This window comes from Myodes glareolus, chromosome 13 (genome assembly GCF_982192425.1).
Source record: "Myodes glareolus chromosome 13, mMyoGla1.1, whole genome shotgun sequence".
Classification (NCBI taxonomy): Eukaryota; Metazoa; Chordata; class Mammalia; order Rodentia; family Cricetidae; genus Myodes; species Myodes glareolus.
The window spans coordinates 35,001,057-35,019,064 of NC_142038.1; the positions used below are offsets into that span (position 1 = coordinate 35,001,057).

Sequence of the window (18,008 nt, forward strand, 5' to 3'; positions counted from 1 at the left end):
TCCATATGCCAGACACCATTCCAAACACTGGAAATACAACGGCTCTCTCAAGGGGGACTGCTCTCACGAAGCTCTGGTGTGAGTTTTTTCTATTCTCCTGTGAGTGTCTTCACAATGACCTGTCCGAGTTCAGAGACCATGCCTTACTTTGGGAAGAACATGTCTTTTGTGTATGGGAGTGCACATATGGGTACATGTTTATGTAAGCACAGCTGTGTGCACATGGGTATGCATGTACATGTGCATACACGTGTCTGACGGCCAGAGGACACCCTCAAGTGTTGTTCCTCAAGAGGTGTCTAACTTCTTTCCTGGGTTTCAGATTTCTTGTTGGTCTGGGGTTCACTGATTTTGGTTGGTTGGCTATGTAACAGGCTGAGTCTGCCAATCTGTTGACTCAACCTTGGGAGTACAAGTCCACACCACTCTGACTGACACTATTAATATGTGTTCTAGGTTCAAGTCTTCATGTCTACACAGACAGTTGCTGTGGGAGTACCTTTCACTCCTTCAACCAATAGTCGCTGAAGTACGAACCCACGGTGCTGCGGGAGCACCTTCCGCTCCATCAGCCAATAGCCGCTGAAATACCAGCCCACTGGGGTGTGGTATATTTCTCTTTAAAAGAAGAGCGGCAAGCCTCGGCTCCGCCTCTTGGTTCCGGTGCTTGGTTCTGGCTCCTGCTCCAGCGACTAGGCTCCTTTCCTGACGGTTTATGTGTATGTAAGTTTTACCCCCCAAAATAAATACCCCTTTAAAACCTAACTGGTGTGGGATTGCTTCGCCATTAGAAAGTACTTAACTGATTGAGCTATTTTCTCAGTTCCCTCCAAATACGTGCCTTATTGATAAAGATGCTGAAAAGAAAGGCGTGGCTTTGTCAGCTAGGAGTAGTGGCATACGCCTTTAATCCCAGAATTTAGGAGTCAAGGGAGGTGGATCTCTGAGTTCTAGGCCAGCCTGCTCTACAAAGAAAATTCCAGGGCAACCATGGTTACACAGAGAAGCCCTATCCTGAAAAAAATTCCTACTACTGGCTTGCCTTGTCCGTCCTTGACATGAGAGTTTGTGCCTAGTCTTTTCCCATGTTCAGATGTTCAGTGGATATCCCTGGGAGGACTGTTCTTTTCTGAATGGAAACAGAGAAGAAGCAGATCTGTGGGAGAGGGATTATCGGGGAGGGACTAGGAAGAATGAACAGAGGGGAAACTGTGGTTGGTTGGGATGTAATGTATGAGAGAAGAAGATGTGACCCAGACAAGGTTTGCATTCGTGATGATTTCAATCAACCTATACACCTCTATAACTCAACCTTCAGAGACGTTATAGGGAGGCCCTGCTCTCAGAATATCCTAAGATGTCCTTAGTAATGGCAGACTTATGGTACGGATGTGGCATTGGAAGACACAGCTCCTCTTTAAACTTAATTCACAACTGGACCTTCAGAAGTGGGAAAAACAGAGAAGATGAAGACGTGAGCTTTTGTCTTAGGATTTTTGTCTCTCTAGTGATAGTCATATAGTCAGGATAAGCAAGCTAAAGCACACATCCTAGTGGGGTGGTTTTGGTTTCCAGGGATGATTTCTCCTTTCTCCTCTATGAGCAGACAAGTGACACCGTGGACATCAGCCCCAACCCTGGGCCCAAAAGATGATTCTCTTTGAAGTAACATTGGGAACCTTGAAATTTATACAAGATACTTGACATTAGCTCTTGGCTCTGGATATATAATTCTTAAGTGGCTAATGCATGGGTAATAAAAAGCATTCTAAGCATTTTGCCAGCTTCATGTGGGTTTTCAAGGAGTCTCTAATGCTGGTGCTAGGATAGGGGTATGACTCCTCCAAAAAACAGAGCCACGTGGTTAGAGAGGGTGTTACTGGAGGTAGCAAAAATGAAAACAAGCTACCACAGGCAGACCCAAGATTTTGCTAGCATTTTAAGACCAGTGATTGCAAATATACCCACAAAGTTGCAAAAACTCCGAGCCAACTTATCTTCTGTAAGAAAAAAGGAAAAGATAAATTTGCTCCCTGTAACCCAAGTCATTGTCCAGAACGGACATACTGAAGTGACTGTTCAAAGCGATGAAACTGAAGCTGACCTTAAAGGCCACTGAAATCCAGACTCTTTGCTAATCACTCTGTGGTCAATTTAGAAAAATAAGTAGCCATCAGAAGCTGCATAGAGAGCTGAAAAACAGTCTTTAAAACGCTGTATTTATTGTTTCTACTTTTCTTCTACTTCTCCTGCTCCTCCTCCTCCTCCTCTTCCTTTCTCTCCTTCTCTCCCCCCATCTTTCTTTTTTTAATTTTTTTTTTTGTCGAGACAAGACTTCTCTGTGCAGCCCTGGCTGTCCTGGAACTTTCTCTGTAGACCAGGTTGGCCTCAAAATCAGAGCTCCACCTGCTTCTGCTTCCCAAGTGCTGGAATTAAAGGTGTGTGCACCACTATCTGACTTCCTACTTTCCTTTTACCGAGAAGAACTAAAAATAAAGTTTTTAGAAACTAGACTCTGATTCCAGAGTCCCGGAGCTAATGCCACTGTCTTATAGCTTCCAACAAGAGGGTCTGTAGCAGGGAGCTATCAACATCTCCACCCAAAGTTGAGGGAGCCCTCTACTATTTCAAGAAGTCATTTGATTTTCTAGCAAGTTCTTAGGTCAAGATACATGGACCTTGCACTCAGGTAATGCTGCAGACACCAGAATAAATTATGTATTGCTCATTTAAACATTTCATTCTAGCCTCATTTCCTTCGAGGAATCTTTTATTTATTTTTTTTAAGTAGAGAGGCACTCTTGGTTCATCTGTGGAGTGAACCAGGCTCATGATAGATGTGTGCATGAGATGCAGAGAGAACAGGAAGAACATATTCTCCACAGTGTGAAAAACAAACATCCAACAAACAAACTCAACTCCTTTGTAATGGAAATCCATGCCAAACGAAGAGCATGGCAAGGTGTGCATGAGAGTATAGGGCAGTGAGAGGAAGAGGTCTGGGGGCTGACTATACATGTTGTTTGAATTTTCTAAGTATTTAGCATTGAATCCAAACCTTGTCACTACACAAGGCCAGTGAATCTGCTAGCTTAATGAACGAGTCCTTAGAAGGACGGTTCCTTAAGTGCCGTAGGAAAGTGTACTGCTCCTCTCAGACATCCAAGTGTCTCTGTAACCTCATTTTGTGCTCCGCAGTTTCGTAATCCTATTACACTAAAATGCCCAGCTTTGTTCCTTTCCTTGTAAAAAAGACAGGGTGAAATATTTCTGGCGGGAAAATCTGTCGTGACACTAATTATCTTGTTCCCAGTTGCTGTAGGAGCCTGGAAGCCATGAGAGGCATTTTCCTCTCTGCTCCCAGAGAGTCTGCCAAGCCTTTGTGCTTTCCTTGTCTTCGGGACAAAAGTAGAATTTTCCAAGCACCAAGAAGACCCATGCAGCCCAAGACAGGCACAGGGGAGGGTGTAAGAATAGGGACGGAGGTCAAGAAGAACAAAAGGGGAAAAGCACTGATGTTTGGAAGGACATAGAACTTTCCCCTGCCACTTTCTCATCTCTAACACTGGCCCAGAAGCCTCTGTCACAGGATGGCAGGAAGCAGTCCTGACTCTCATGGAGACTACCTGCTAGTAGTCAGCTGGTCACTAGTGACTATGAAGAGCTTAAGACTGTTCCTTTAATGCGCTGAATTAACGAGACCCCTGATAACATACCCTAACATGACTAATGTCTGTTTTCCATTTAGATGGGATATAGACAGAAGCAGACTAAATTTGACCTAGAGAGGGCAAGAAAAAAAAAAGAAAGAAAAGAAAGATTTTTCTGGAAATTTAGTATTTTGAACTAAAATCTGTATGTATAGTAAACACATTCTTTGAGGGATTTTGAGGGAATGCTGAATACCATGCAATGGTTTTCAAATTATTGAAATGTTTTAGACCCAACAGTTTGCTTTTAAAATGGGTTTTGACGTTAAATGCTTCTCAAATAAACCAGTCCAAAGGCACTGACCACATTAACTCAGGCACCTTTCCTGCCACTTCACCCACTTCCTGCCAGGTCTGGAAACACATGCTGTGCCTCAGAAGGAGGAGTCTCAGTCACTGGCTACAGGCTCCTCTTTCTTGTGTGTATATACTCTATGCATCTGGGCTTGCTTCTTTGGAGGAAGACCCTTCCGTTATTGGTGGACCTTCATCCGAATGGCGTCTCGACTGGAAGTGGTTCACCGTGTTAAGTGAGAGAGCTTCTGCAGAAGCAGAGGCTTGCTTCTCCCAGGAACAGCAGTCATGACAAAAGGCACCTCCAGTTTGTAAGCAGCACTGAAGCAAAGCCTCAGCTCACACTCGAAGTTCCGATTTCTGACAGATAGCTGACTTTTCTACCCATGACTGAACTTAATTCTATACTTATTTGGCACCATGCTTCCCAAAATGCAAACCGAAGGGCCAACGTCAACTGAGAAACACAGTGAGATTATGTACACAGTAGATTCTCCTGACTGATGCTGGGATAAAGCCCCTCCAATGACTTCCAGTTACCTTCCGAGGATCTAGTTGTCACCTGAACCCTTATCTCTTTGGGGGACGGGGAAGACTTGCAAGTTTCTTCTCCTTTGGGGTTACCCCCGCTGAAAAGGGTCACAGAGGCATCATGTCAGAGCACATGCAACTCCAAGCAAAGGCATGGCCGTGCCTCACGGTGCACCCCACGCCACATACCGTGCATAGCCACGCAGATGCTCTTCAACCAGCACGTTAGAGGGAAGATGGATACAGCTGCTGTACACCTCCTAGAGAAGCGCAAGGAAGAATTATCTGATGGCATGCAACAAGCTCTCCCATGCATGGGTCCCGGTTAATGCAAGGCATGCAGGACACATTCAAGGGAAGGTTCGTGGGAAACTGTGGAGATGGCTTTAGTGTTATTGCCGATCCTGAGATCCTCTTAAGTTATCGAGGGAGAAAAGTTAGGCTTTAGTTTTTTAATGCAAAAAGTCTGCTGTTTTAGCTGGCATGTGCCCTTTTTAGATGTAACCAGTACATGGTGAAGTCTTTCATAGCAAGAGAGTTGGAAGATAATTTAAAAGTCAGTGAGGAGGCTGTCGAAGAGAAATGAACTGAACCTGGATTTGGAATCACAGCAAGAAATACAGACAGTGCTTAAGACTATGCTGTAATAGGAATTTAACAACCCAACGAGGAAAACCGATAAGCTTCGGACACTACTGGGCGGCTTAGTAACTGCAATAGTGAAAAGATGCGAGGCATTCCTTCCACAGGGAGCTATGCATTTTGGCTGCTATACTGTTTTTGGTGGCATGACAAGCACAGAGCGTGCAGAAATCGTTGCCTAAAAAGACGTTCCTATCTCTTCTTCATGGGATGTGAATTACAGATGGGTTTCCAAGAAACGGGGCTATAAATGACTTCAACAGCGCCTTCTGCCAACTCCTGTATACTGGCAAGTACTTCAGCCTCTCCAGTATCTAATCAACATGGAGAGATCTGTGTAGTACCATGCCACGTGGCAGTCCCTGGGGGAGGGTCATTCATTTCAAAGGTCACTTGAGTTAAGTAGCTTCGAAATGGGCTTTCTGTTTATTTGCCTTTAAGCTGGGCTCGAGAATACCAGGTCCACGAGAACAAACTCTTCCTGAGGCAGAATTCGAGCCAACAAAGGACTGATTTTATGCTGATGGGTACTTTCATCTTGTATGAATACCTCCCAGTTTGCAGTTACTAATGCCCAGAGCACAAGAAACAGGGATCAGAACGAACCCGTGATTTCTTTACCCACTTCTCTCAGCATTCGCCAAAGGAATGTGCAAGGGTATATATTTTAACCTGGCACATTTCATTAAAAAACACATGGATTTCTGAGTTTTGGGGTGACCCTTTCAAGATGGCACAAGTCAGTAACCTGGGCTTTGACAATAACACAATCAATGAACAGTCATACAAGCACAGTCTGCAAATAGCACTCACGGGCTTATTCCTTCCTTTGCTAGCAGGGCTCACAGGGTTTCCCTTGGCATCTGCTGTCTTCCTTCCAAGTGATGCTAAGGGCAGTGTGCAGGTCTTCAGCTGGGCGGCTGGCTGGTAGTTGTTATTGTTGTTTTGATTACCACTTAAAGTCTCCATGATGGATCGGAAGGTTCCAAAAGGTCTTTTCATTTGTTCCCCTGATTCACTAGTCCTTTGGGGGGCCCTGCCCCTATCTTTGTCCTTTTCTCCATTTAGTTGAAGGCTAGTTTGCTCCATCTGCACAACAGGCTCCTCAAAGGTGACTCTGAGTTTTGAGTTTTGGGATGTTCGGCGCTTGGATGATGGAGACTTGAGGGCACTCTTGGGGCTCGTGGCAACTTTCTGGGCAGTGGAACTGTCGGGACTGGACTGAGTGGGGTCTGCAGAAGGCTGGGTAGGAGGAGTCATCCCCAAGCCTGGACAGTGGGAGTCCAAGTCTGGTTCACTGCTCTCTGAAGTGGGAGATGGGCTGTGCCCATCCAGGGATTTGGAGGTCTTTGTACTGAAAGGAAACCTGCGTCCTGATGGCAGAGAGTGTTTCTTTATCATTAGGTGTAAGCTCTCTGCGCTGTCCATATTCTCCACACTTTCCACAATGGGTTGTGGCCTGGGCCTGTCTACTTTTCTCACAGGAGTATTTTTGGGGTCTTCAGAGTTGTTTGAGTCTGTATCAGACTCGCTCAATGACCTCTGCATCAGCTGCCTCAGCCTGGCTAGCTTCAATTCTCTCTTCTCCAGGGGAATTTTTTTCAAGTTCCTGGAGGATGCCTGAGCATCCTGGAATTCCAATGACAGCTTTTCCTGGGTGCAGACATTCTCTGAGATTTCTTTTCCCAATAACTGACGTAGGATTTTATCAGAGTCTTCGTCTTTTCCTTTGGTCCTAGCCCTGCTGGATGCTGATAAGCTTCCAAGAACTTGTATTCCCTCCTGGGCTCCCGTTTTGCTCTTGCCTGTAGCTTCATCATCTGCATCTAGGATTCTCCACTGGGACTTTCTAGAAGCTGGTGAGGAGGGTGAACTGAAAGGAAGATGAAGGGGATGTGAGATGATTTCCTACTGCACTGAATGCAGCTGTCCTTGCACAGCCTTTCCTATGACTAGCAGTTTATGGCAAACACGATGGGAGTTAATGTTTTTTTCGGGACAATTAGCAAAGACTCCATTCCAGCAGCTGTAGCTAGAGCATAACATGTTCCAAACTTCATGGCTACAAAATTTGTTTGTTTTATTGTTTATCTATCCCTTTGTATGAATTTTCTCATTTCTGTTTGCAACAATCTAATAAAGCTATATATGTCTTTATTCTCATTTCATAGGTAAGGCAACAAAAGGGAACATAACTTGTTTGTAGTCATGGCCCAAAGAAATAAAATGGCTAAAGACTACCTTAGGTTCTGGGACCTAGACACAGACTTCATTGTGAGAACTTATAATTTATTTTTAGAAGAACAAAATGTTTCCTGATGTCATTTTCTTGAAAGAAGAACATTAAATGGAATACTAGAGGAAGGATTTAAAGATTTCAAATACCCAACAATTCAGTGACTGTTATTACCTGGGTGAAGAAGGGAGTGATTTGCCCTCTGATTTTTGGGCTTCTAGAAGTTGTTGGAGTTGGCTCTGCAGTGTGACTCGTTCCACTGTCTGTCTGCAGGAAACAATCAAAGAACACAATGTCTGAAGCATGGCAACCTCAAAAACTAGAGGGGGAAGAATCTTCATGAAAAGGCAGTAAGTGGCAATCTATTCAAAGGCCTTTAAAAGTGTTTAGTCTCCATTCTTATGACTCAGAGAGTTTTTCAAGGAAGCAATCAAAAGTGTTGAAAAGGACATATTAATGACAAGCTATGAAGAAACTAATAACTCATGAGTAAGAGTGAAGGAATTTCAATCATTACTGCAATGGCAATATTACTTGAATACTGAATTTTTATGAACATACAAAAAACTCGTCTAATATTTGTATGTGTATATTATACTCTACTAGTCTTAGATGAAAAAGAATATTACAAAATCCTATGTGTAATATAGTCTCCTTTGTGTGTGTTTGTGCATATGTGTGTACACATGGAGACCTTCGGAAGTCGATGTTGAACATCTTCCTCTGTTACTTTCTACCTTAGTATTTGAGGCAGCATTTCTCACTGCACTTGGAGCTCATGGTGCAGATAGAATGGCTGGGCAGCAAGATTCAGGAACCTAGCTATGTCTGCCTCACACTGCCAGGATTTTGAGTGTGAGTTGCTAAGTCGCTATAGTTTTAGGAAGAATTTCTCTTTCCCCATCAGCAGAACAGAAATCTAGAAGGGTGTATTTGAAAATGATACTGTTGTTTTCTAAACGATTGTCTTTGCTGTTTGCTTGCTTTTGAGACAAGGTCCCTCTGTGTAGCCGTAGATGGCTTGCTACGTAGACCAAGCTGGCCTTGATCTAACTACATCTGCCTTCTTACATCTGGGATTAAGGGCACAGGACACTTAGCCTAGAAACTCTTTGAATTTTAGTAGTGTTTGTAGCAGTTTCCTAATCATAGACAAAAAACAAAATGCAACACAAAATACCTACATGTACTTTGGGTAACAAATAGCTTTGTACACTCTTATATAAAGAACAAATAATGCGTGATAAAACTCCATTTCCTCTGGACGTAGGAGTATGTATATCAGAATGCGCTTTTAAGTCAAGAAAATAGGCTAAAAGTGACAACTACAGGAAGACAAAATCACTTAGAAAACATATATTAATTATTGTAGAAATTGGGATGAATCAATCAAATTGACTCTTTTTTTTCTTTTGAGTCAAGGTCTCACTCTGTAGCCTTGGGTGGCCTTTGGCTCACTGTTGAAACTGGGCTGGTTTTGAACTCATAGAGCTCCTTCTGCTTAAGCCTTTCAAGTGCTGGGAATAAAGCAAAATGACTCTTATTCTACAGGAATGATAATCATTTATTGAATGCAGTAAGCAGTATTAGTACAGTCCCCCAAAAATGTCCATCCATGTCCAAATTCCCAGAAGTCATAAACATGTCAAAAGGGAGGTGATACTATCAATAGCTGATGTTAAAATAGGAAGGTTTCATATGGGTTTCTGGGGTGGACTGTTCTACTCATGTAAGCCTTTTACAGTGCGGAAGTAAAAGAAGGACTTGACCCTGCTGCTGATGTCATACACAGAGAAAGGAGATTATGGATACAGGATGCAGTGGGAGGTGACACTCATCTACCAGTCAGAAAGTAGCAGGAACCTAAGTCATCCAAACACAAAAAGCCGAGTCTATAACAATCTGAAGGAACAGAACATGCACTCACCTTATACCCTGTGTTTTAGGAAAGTGGCCTGTCAATGTTTAGATCTTAGCATGACAAGATCCCTGTTGATATTCTATCTTATAAAAATATAAGGCAAATTTTTCATATGTTAAGTCACTAATTCTGTGATAATTTGTTATAAACAACAGAAAGCTTACATGATTAGTTCAGTATCAAAATGGTAACAGCTCTCATGAGCCATGGCCTAGAACTAAATGAAGGGTTTTTAAGTATTCTTACAATGACTGTCTTATCTTAGTATGGACTAGAGGAAACCTGGCATTCTTGCAGGATCATGCTGCATATACTTTTTCTGGTCTAAATGTACTTCTGTGGAGTCAGATCCTGATAACATCTTCCACAAGTCCCAAGCATCTTTGTTTTTCTCATAAGCAGTCAGCATTATTTCTAAAAATTCATCTTCCCAAACAAGCCAAGTCTGTAACCTTATTTAATCTCACCTATTCTGTCAAACTCACTGAATCAAACTTAGTCATGGGGCTGAACAGATGACTCAGAGGCTAAGAGCATTTGATGCTTATGTAGAGGACCTGGGTTTGATTCCCAGCCCCCACCCCGTGTCACTCCGAACAAATCGTAACGCCAGTTAGGGGTTCCAATGTTTCTTCTGGTCTCCGTGATGACCTGCACACACTTGGTGCACAGATATACACTCAGGCCCACATTCATACACATAATATAAGAGCAAAAATCCATCTTAAACAACAATAATAAAAACAAAACCACGAAGTTGTTCAAAGCAAGACCTAGCAAACTCTTAATGGGCCATAAAGCCCATATCTTAGACTTGGGAGTCACTAAGCTTAAGGAACAACCATTCAGCTCTGTCCTTTTAGCATGACTTTAACCTTGCCTAACACACAGGTGAACATGTGTGGCTGTGTGACAACCACACTACTTACAAAAATTGGTGGTGAGCAAGCTTTGCCCAGTTTACTATTTTCTGACACCGGCTTAATATTGGATTAAATATACTCCACTTTGCTAGTTGGATACATACTAAGTTTGTGTGTGTGTGTGTGTGTGTGTGTGTGTGTGTGTGTGTGTTACTTTAAGAGACAGAAGTAGGGGCTGGAGTAGGGGCTCAGCAGTAAGTGTATTAACTGTTCTTCCAGAGAACCTGGGTTTGAATCATGGCACCCACATAGTGGCTCATAACCACGTATAACTCCAGTTCCAGGTGATCTAATGGCCTCTTCTTCAGGCACCAGGCATGGACATAGTGCACAGATATTTGTGCAGGAAAAAACGCTCATACACAGAAAATGAACAAAACAATGAATTATAAAAACAAACAGGAAGACAGACATTATTAAGAAAGATAAAGCACTCTGTGAACATGAGTGACCGAGTGAGCTAGAAAAAGGTGCACACTCAAAAGTTGGTAGAGGAAGTCACCTTTTCAAAGATTTATTACATATTTTTTTGGGAATTGTGATAGAATTTAAAAAAAATCCCATGCAACATCAGTTATGTTGACTGTCGGTTACAACCAAAAGAACAATGGAGGATACTCTAATTCTCTAGATTTGAAGAAAGCTTCTAGAAAGGCTCAATCATTCATAATTACAGAGAGAAAGCTGTATTTGCGTACTACGTCAGTGTGCCAGGATTGCTGTTAAAGTATCATAAGTCTGGGGGCTTAAACAACAGGAAATGTTAAAAAAAAATTTTGTTTTTATTTTATGTGTCTGTGTGAGTAGTTACATGTATGTAAGTGTACCACATGTGTGCCTTGTGCCCTCAGAGGTCACAAGAGGGTGTCAGATCCCTTGAACCACATGATGGAGATGCTGGGAATGATCTTATGCAAGAGCATCATGTGCTTTTAAGTACTGAGGCATCTCTCCATCCCCAGACAATGTTAATTTATCAGCTCACAGTTTGGGAGGCCTAAGTAGTCTGAGATGACATTGTCAGCCATGTTGGTTCATTCTACAGGGGGCCATGATGGTGTTCATCCTGTACCCTGTGCCTGTCTCCTATGGTATAGTTTTTGTTGGCAAATTCTGGTTTCATGGTTTGTAGACATTTTCCCATGAACACTGCCATCATGTTCACATGGCATACCCTCTGGGTACATGCCCCTCACCGTTATTTATGGGGATGCTAGTCACCAGGTTAAGACTCACCACCTTAACCCAATTGAACTTGCTATCTTCTCAGAATATCTGATTTCCAATTAAGGCTACACTAAAATATTAAGGTTTAGGACCTTCCTGGTGAGACAGAATTCCATTCCAAATACTAGGTTTACTAACAGGGACTTTAGTAGGGTTGAAGTTTGCCATTTCTAGACAGTAGCAATGGCTATAAAAGAGTTGGGAACAGTATTATAATAAGGAGCAGGACTTAAGGCTAACTGCCCCCAAAGCTCACACTGGATAAAGCTCAGGTGTTTTCAAGCTTTGGACATGATTAACCTCCCTTGCCTTGTTACCCATGTCCCATAGCATGAAGAACACAGAGCTCTATGACTGCTTCATGGGCTTCCTCTACACACTTCTGGATTTGCTCACGTCACTAAAGTACATACTACACGAAAGGGTCAGTGCCCACATGAGCACATCACACATTTTATTTTTTCTCTGGACTAACAATGCTTGTCCACAGCATTTGAATTTCAAGACACCTGAATGGCTGCCATCTGTCAGTGTATAGGGCTTGCTTATCCCAGGATAACTAATGGAGAGAGTGGTCTGGACCTTGAATTTGCAAAAGTCACCAATATAACAGCAAAACAACTATGCAGCTTATAAAAATATTTTCAGAGTCTGAGGCATAAAAGCTGATTTTTTTTTAAAAAAATCTATTTTCTGGGTGTGAAATTTTAGGGAAAGTATTCTTGGAAATGGTTTTAAAGCTCCCCTTTATGAGTGTGTCCGTTTATCACTGGAGGGAGTGAATGGTGCTTCAGCATTTTTGGAAAGGCATTGAGTATCAATCTCCTTACATCCCCAAGATTTTAGGGTTGAACTCAGGGCCTCTGCATAGATAGTGATAGAGGCAAGTGCTCTATCACTGAGTTATCGTCCCAGCCTCTCTAATTTTAAAGTAGATGCCTTTTATTCTATCTACTCCCTTATTCAGAAAGCTATGTAAATGCATAAAGACTTATGAAAGAGTCCGCTCACGGTGGAAAAAGAACTCAGTGAGTTATTAGGTTATTAACTAATATATACTTTTCCTTAGGCTACAGCGAGATCTTGAAGTCTGCCCAGGCTCACCTGCCACGGAGATGTTTTGTTTAACTGACAGAGCATTCTTGGAGGAAATCTTTTATACTTTAGGTTTTAAACTCAGATTACTTTAGATTCTACCAACATGAGGGGCACAAGAGGCTTGTATGTCTCGGGCAAAAGAGGGCACATAGAGAGACAAGGGGTTGCCTGAGCTCAGGGAAGGCACAGGGAGTCCAAGGTCACATCATATCTGCAACCAGTTAAGGTTTCTTGCCCATACTGGCCCTTTTCTCATCCACGTAAGTTGTAAATAGGAGACGTTTCTTTTCTCACTAAACTCTGACTGGAGAGATGACTCAGTAGTTATAAGCACTGGCTGCTCTTCCAGAGGACCCTGGTTTGATTTCTAGCACCCACAAGGTGGTTCACAACCATCTACAACTGCAGTTCTAGGAGATCTGATGACACCATATTCTGACCTCTGTGGGCAACAGGCACACACGCAGTGCACAGACAATATGCAGGCAAAAACTTCAGGCACATAACATAAAAATATTTTTTAAAAACTAGAGTAGATTCATCACCTACTATATTGTACTATATTATATTATAAATATCCTTGTTAAATGTATATAAATATGCATGTATATTTTAAAAATAAAATTTTACATTTTTCTTCTAAAATTTAGTTTAATGCTTAAAGTATTTTGTCCTTCTAGTCGGTTAAACTTTTTGGAATCCTGATTCCAATTACCAAGAAAACTGCCTCAACACGGCAGCTGTTGTGTGATCTGTAAGATTTCTAAGGGCTGAGGTTGGTTCCTCACTAACTTCTTAATTCTTTCTAGACTCCCACCTGATGTATTCATACTCCATCCCATCTTCTTCAACCATTTATGTTGTGGCTCTCTTCCACAAATGCTTCTCTGACACCTGATGGGCAATGGGCACCAGTTTCATAATCATTCAGGCAAATGACTTTAAAGAGTGACATTTATATTCTGAAACCTAACTAAAACCCTGCTTCATTTTTCCCCAATACATTTGCTGTGGATGGGTATTAAGACACTTGTATCTGTAATTTCTCAAAGGCACACTTCCCTTGTTGAGAACACCGAAGGGGGGCATTTCTAGCCTCTCCTTCTTCCTCACTCTTCATGATGTCCCACACAAAGAATGGAAGAACAGAGAGGATGCTGTGTGCTACTCAGGCTTCGCTGTCACCTGTCCCCAAGGTGACAGCAATGCAGATGACACTCCCTCACTGTGAAGACTGTGATTCCCTGTTGGTGCGCTTGCTCTGCACTTCGTGGCTTAATACCATTTTGCCTCTTTAGAGCTGGTAAGTTAAGCATGTACACAGGTTGTGAGCCTCTAGGATGGGGGAAGAAAAGATGAAAATGCCCAGATTCCATTAATACCTGAAATGAAGGGAACTCTCCAAAGCCCAAGAAATACAAGGTAGACTTCGTTCTCTAGGAATCAAGTGGCCACTTACTCTTTTAGCTGCTTGGTCAACTTTACCACTTGCGAGGCCAGTGACATGCAGGTCTCTACTACCACTAGGTACCGGGAGCACAGGGTGTGCCCATGCCGCTCAGCACTCTGGGAGGGCTTTTCCCCAGCGTGGTTCTGCATAGTGACATTTGCTCCATACTCCACCAGGGTCTGCCAGAAAATACGAAAACATACGATTGTATCAGGACTTGCTTTTTATTAAACAGATAGTGTGTGTGTGTGTGTGTGTGTGTGTGTGTGTGTGTGTGTGCGCGCGCGCACGCGTGCAAGACTGTGTCTACAGAGGCCAGAAGAGGACATCAAATTACCTAGACCTGGAGTTATGGATGAATGTGAGTTGCTTGCTGTGGGTACTGGGAACCAAACTTGGGACCTCTAAAAGAACAGCAAGTACTCTTAATGACTGAGCCATCTCTCTAGCCCCAGGACTTCCTTCTGAACATTGTTTTTAAAAGACTATAACAGAATGCCTGGTGGATTTTTTTTTCTCATTATTCCAAAGCCAATTATCAAAGTCCATGGTGTTGTGTGGGAAACACCAGTTCAGAGAAAAGTATCTCTAGTGGTCTACCTAGCAGAGTCTAGAGGCTTCCCTTCACAGCCAACAACAATGGGACCAAACGGGTATTACTATTTTCTTATGCACATGTAGCCTACAAGGGAGGTCTACCAACCCTTCATCCCTTTTATAAGACGGGCAATGGAATGTTTGTAATATTTTGTCATTTTGATGATTGGGGTTCAAAGAAAGCATTCTTAAAGTCAGAGGAGCTGTGGGATGTGGAAAGTGGAATTCTGTCATCCTATTCTTATTATCCTGGGTAACTGGCTTTGGAATAACACTTGATAAGCTCTTGCCACGTCTCCCTAGTTGAGAATAAAATAATTGGAAAGAGATGGTATAGGGACCCAGAGAAGTTGTGAAGTACTTTACTTGTGGCCATGACAAAGACACCAATTGGGTAGACTTTGTAGCGGAGAACTTGGTGTGACCGTCTCCCTTTCCCAAGGGAGAGGGTTCTCTAGAGTAGTGGTGTGAACTTGTCCCTTTCCCAGGGGAAAAGGTTCTCTAAAGTCGTGGGCAGCAGGTGCATCACAGATGGAGGGATGTGTATAAGGCTAAAGAGTCAAAGTTGGAACCAGATCTCTCATGTCAAGTACCAATGGAAATACTCCAGGGGATGCTTCAAAACCTCTACCCCTGGATGCCATAGGACACAACAATGAGCCGAGCCAGCTGAAGAGGTGTTGAAGCAATGACTTCCGAGGAGGCTGAGGCCTTTCTCTGCTGAGTAAGAGGACATTTGCATTTCTTTCTTAATACCTTCTATTTGTTTTTGATAGTATAGCTGGAATGGGGTGGATAGGATCCCACAAGGTGGATTAAGGGGCAGTCATGCCTCATTGTGAGTCCTTCATCTAGCCTCAGAGTGTGGAAAAGAATGGTAATGTTTGAATATTGATCTAAGATTGAGGTTTAAAACTGTTTTGGAGAAAAATTTAACAGGCAAAAGCGAGTGGAGAGGTTATGGCATGTGGCCAAAGTATCATGAATAGAGGAGAGGAAGACTCGACAGAGCATGGCTGAAGTCAATGACCTAAAAACATGGAAATGGTTCCATTTCAATACTTTCATTTAATACTAACTTAATATTGTTAGAGTCTGTAAGGAAGCTGTCACAGGAATCATAAGAACTTGTTGCTCCCTGACATATTCTTTGATGGCATGATGATGCTGATACTGAAAACCTCGGCTTATTTTGCTAGTAATGATTTCCCCCCACAAACAGTGCTTGTGCTTAATATCATTGACTGCTAGACCCAGAGGCCACTAAAGAATTTCATTTTCCTCTTAGTTTATGACTGCTTACCATGAAAGGTCAGCTTTCCATAAAGCCACTTCCTCCCTCACTCTGGGTGTCACAGAGACCCTGTCAGCAGGAAGCTCCAAGAGACTCAGTCTAAACACACACTGTTATTCCTGCCCTTGACTCTGATCCGGCAATTTGCCCTCTGCTCTCCTCCCCCAATCCCTTTCTCAACCCAGAAGGCCCCTTACTTGCTTTACTCCCTCATTACTACTATTTTTTAATCTTCCACACAGTGGATAGACTCTGTCCGAGTTATCCAAGTTTCCACGGTGCCTGGTGCCAAAAACACCGTTGTGTGGAGCGGGGTGACGAATGCCCTGGGAGGCAGCCTACTTCTCTCCACATATTAAAAAGAAAATATCTAAAATGTAAATAGAAGTAGTAACATCCCCTGGGTTTCTTCAGGCTTCAGTCACTGATTAGTTTATGAAATGTTTGCTTCGGGATTATTAAGCATTGTTTCATCTAATGAAAAGACCCATCTTGTTTTTTTTTTAAACTTCATCCAGTTATCTTTCTTCCATAGAAAAACAACACCATTATTTTCATCGTTTTGCATATATTGGTAAGACATTTGGCTTTCTCTCCATTCTACACTTTCTTACTTATCACTTTTTTTTTTCCATGTTAGTGTGTTAAATTAGGAGGTGCACCATTGCCAACCCTGATGGGACGGCGTCCAGATACTCTGTATATTTCCTCTTCAGTTAGCTTTCTAAAGAGCAGATGTATGAGTACAGGTCCTCTAGAGAACTTCCTGGTATTCTCTGCATTTTTGCTGTTATTATACTCTTGAGTTTTGTATTCATGGTTTTGGCATACATTCTTAAGTGACTTTCTGAGCAACCAGCTCTCATTGCCCAGTGCTCTCTGTCTCGGATGCAGTCTTCCCTTCCCATAGAGACCCTTTACCGATTGAGTGCTCACTTTGTGACTTGGGTCCGTGACCACAATACTCCCCCTACCCACCTCCGTGCCTCTGCTTAATCATCTTTAACTATCACAAGCACAGAGAACATGAGATTTTTTTTTTTTGTAAGATATGTTGGGTTACAAGCGTGAGGCTGCTTGAGGCTGTTGGCTGAAACCAAGGCCAATTAAGGCTGAGCCTAGTCTGCTGAAGGCCCAAGGGGATCCATGACCTAGCTTCTCTGACTCTGGGCCTTTTTAACACACTTGTGACGCTCAGTTCTATCACAAAGAAAAAAACCCACAGGGCTTTTACTGTCCTGTTTGTTACCCCTACTGTATAGTACAAAAGCTGATTTAGTACAGGCATTTTCCTAATGAACAAAATTCCTCCCTTCCCACTATTGTTTCTTCTTGTCGTCCTTCCTTCCTTCCCTCCACTGCTCCTGTTTTGTTTCTTAAGAGACCCCTTTCTGACTGTGAGCAGCAAGCTGTGCACCTGTATGCATCCAAGGTAGCCATGCTGGGAGGCCACGTGAACAGCACTGTTGCCTTCCTGGTCCACTTCGTCCAGCGAGATGCCTTGTTCTTGCATGAACTGAAGAAGCCACAGGAGAATCTTCTCCTATACACACACAAGAGCACTTGGATTAGTGGAATATCACGCAGAGAAGCTGAATATAAAGAAACAGCAGTATAACTTACGAGCAGTATGGAACATCAATATTTACTTATCCTATCAAAAGAATATCCCCATTCAGTAAGCACCAAAAGCTGTGGGTCTGACTGAAATGCAAAAGAGAATCGCAAAGAAGATTTCAAAGGTGGGAAGTTTCCTTGGAAGTTACTTAGGCTACCGAAGCGGGGGAGAATTTACAGAAAGTACGGGTTCTCATAGTCACACAGCTAGACAGATCTGAAGCTGAAACCCAAATCCAGGTCTTTTGATGTCAAGTCTCTTAGGCGACACTTTCTCTTCTGTTAAGCTGCCTGTAGCTTTCAAGCCGATTATCCCAAGACCATACACTGCCGACACAACTCGATTTACTTTTAAATTTATATTCTTAAACCATGCCCCCCTAATCCTGAACATCCTGTAGTCCACAGACTGAACATGAATCAGTGCCGTAAGCTGTCAAATCCAAGATAACCTTGCTGAGATAAAGC

The 18,008-nt window shown here is 42.7% G+C and overlaps 1 protein-coding gene across 6 annotated transcripts in view; it reads right to left on the reverse strand.

Annotated features, from left to right (window-relative positions):
• Sncaip (synuclein alpha interacting protein) overlaps window positions 1–18,008 on the reverse strand; it is a 145,618-nt gene that overhangs the window by 3,221 nt on the left and 124,389 nt on the right. For 5 of the 6 annotated variants that reach the window (XM_087896056.1, XM_087896057.1, XM_087896055.1 and 2 more), the window contains 5 exons: window positions 17,341–17,466; window positions 14,042–14,211; window positions 7,588–7,680; window positions 5,991–7,050; window positions 4,725–4,795 (listed from right to left, as the gene is read on the reverse strand). In XM_087896056.1, the coding sequence (XP_087752182.1) occupies window positions 4,725–4,795; window positions 5,991–7,050; window positions 7,588–7,680; window positions 14,042–14,211; window positions 17,341–17,466 (1,520 nt within the window). The remainder of the gene's footprint in view (window positions 1–4,724; window positions 4,796–5,990; window positions 7,051–7,587; window positions 7,681–14,041; window positions 14,212–17,340; window positions 17,467–18,008) is intronic. The other variant, XM_087896059.1, reaches the window with a different exon arrangement.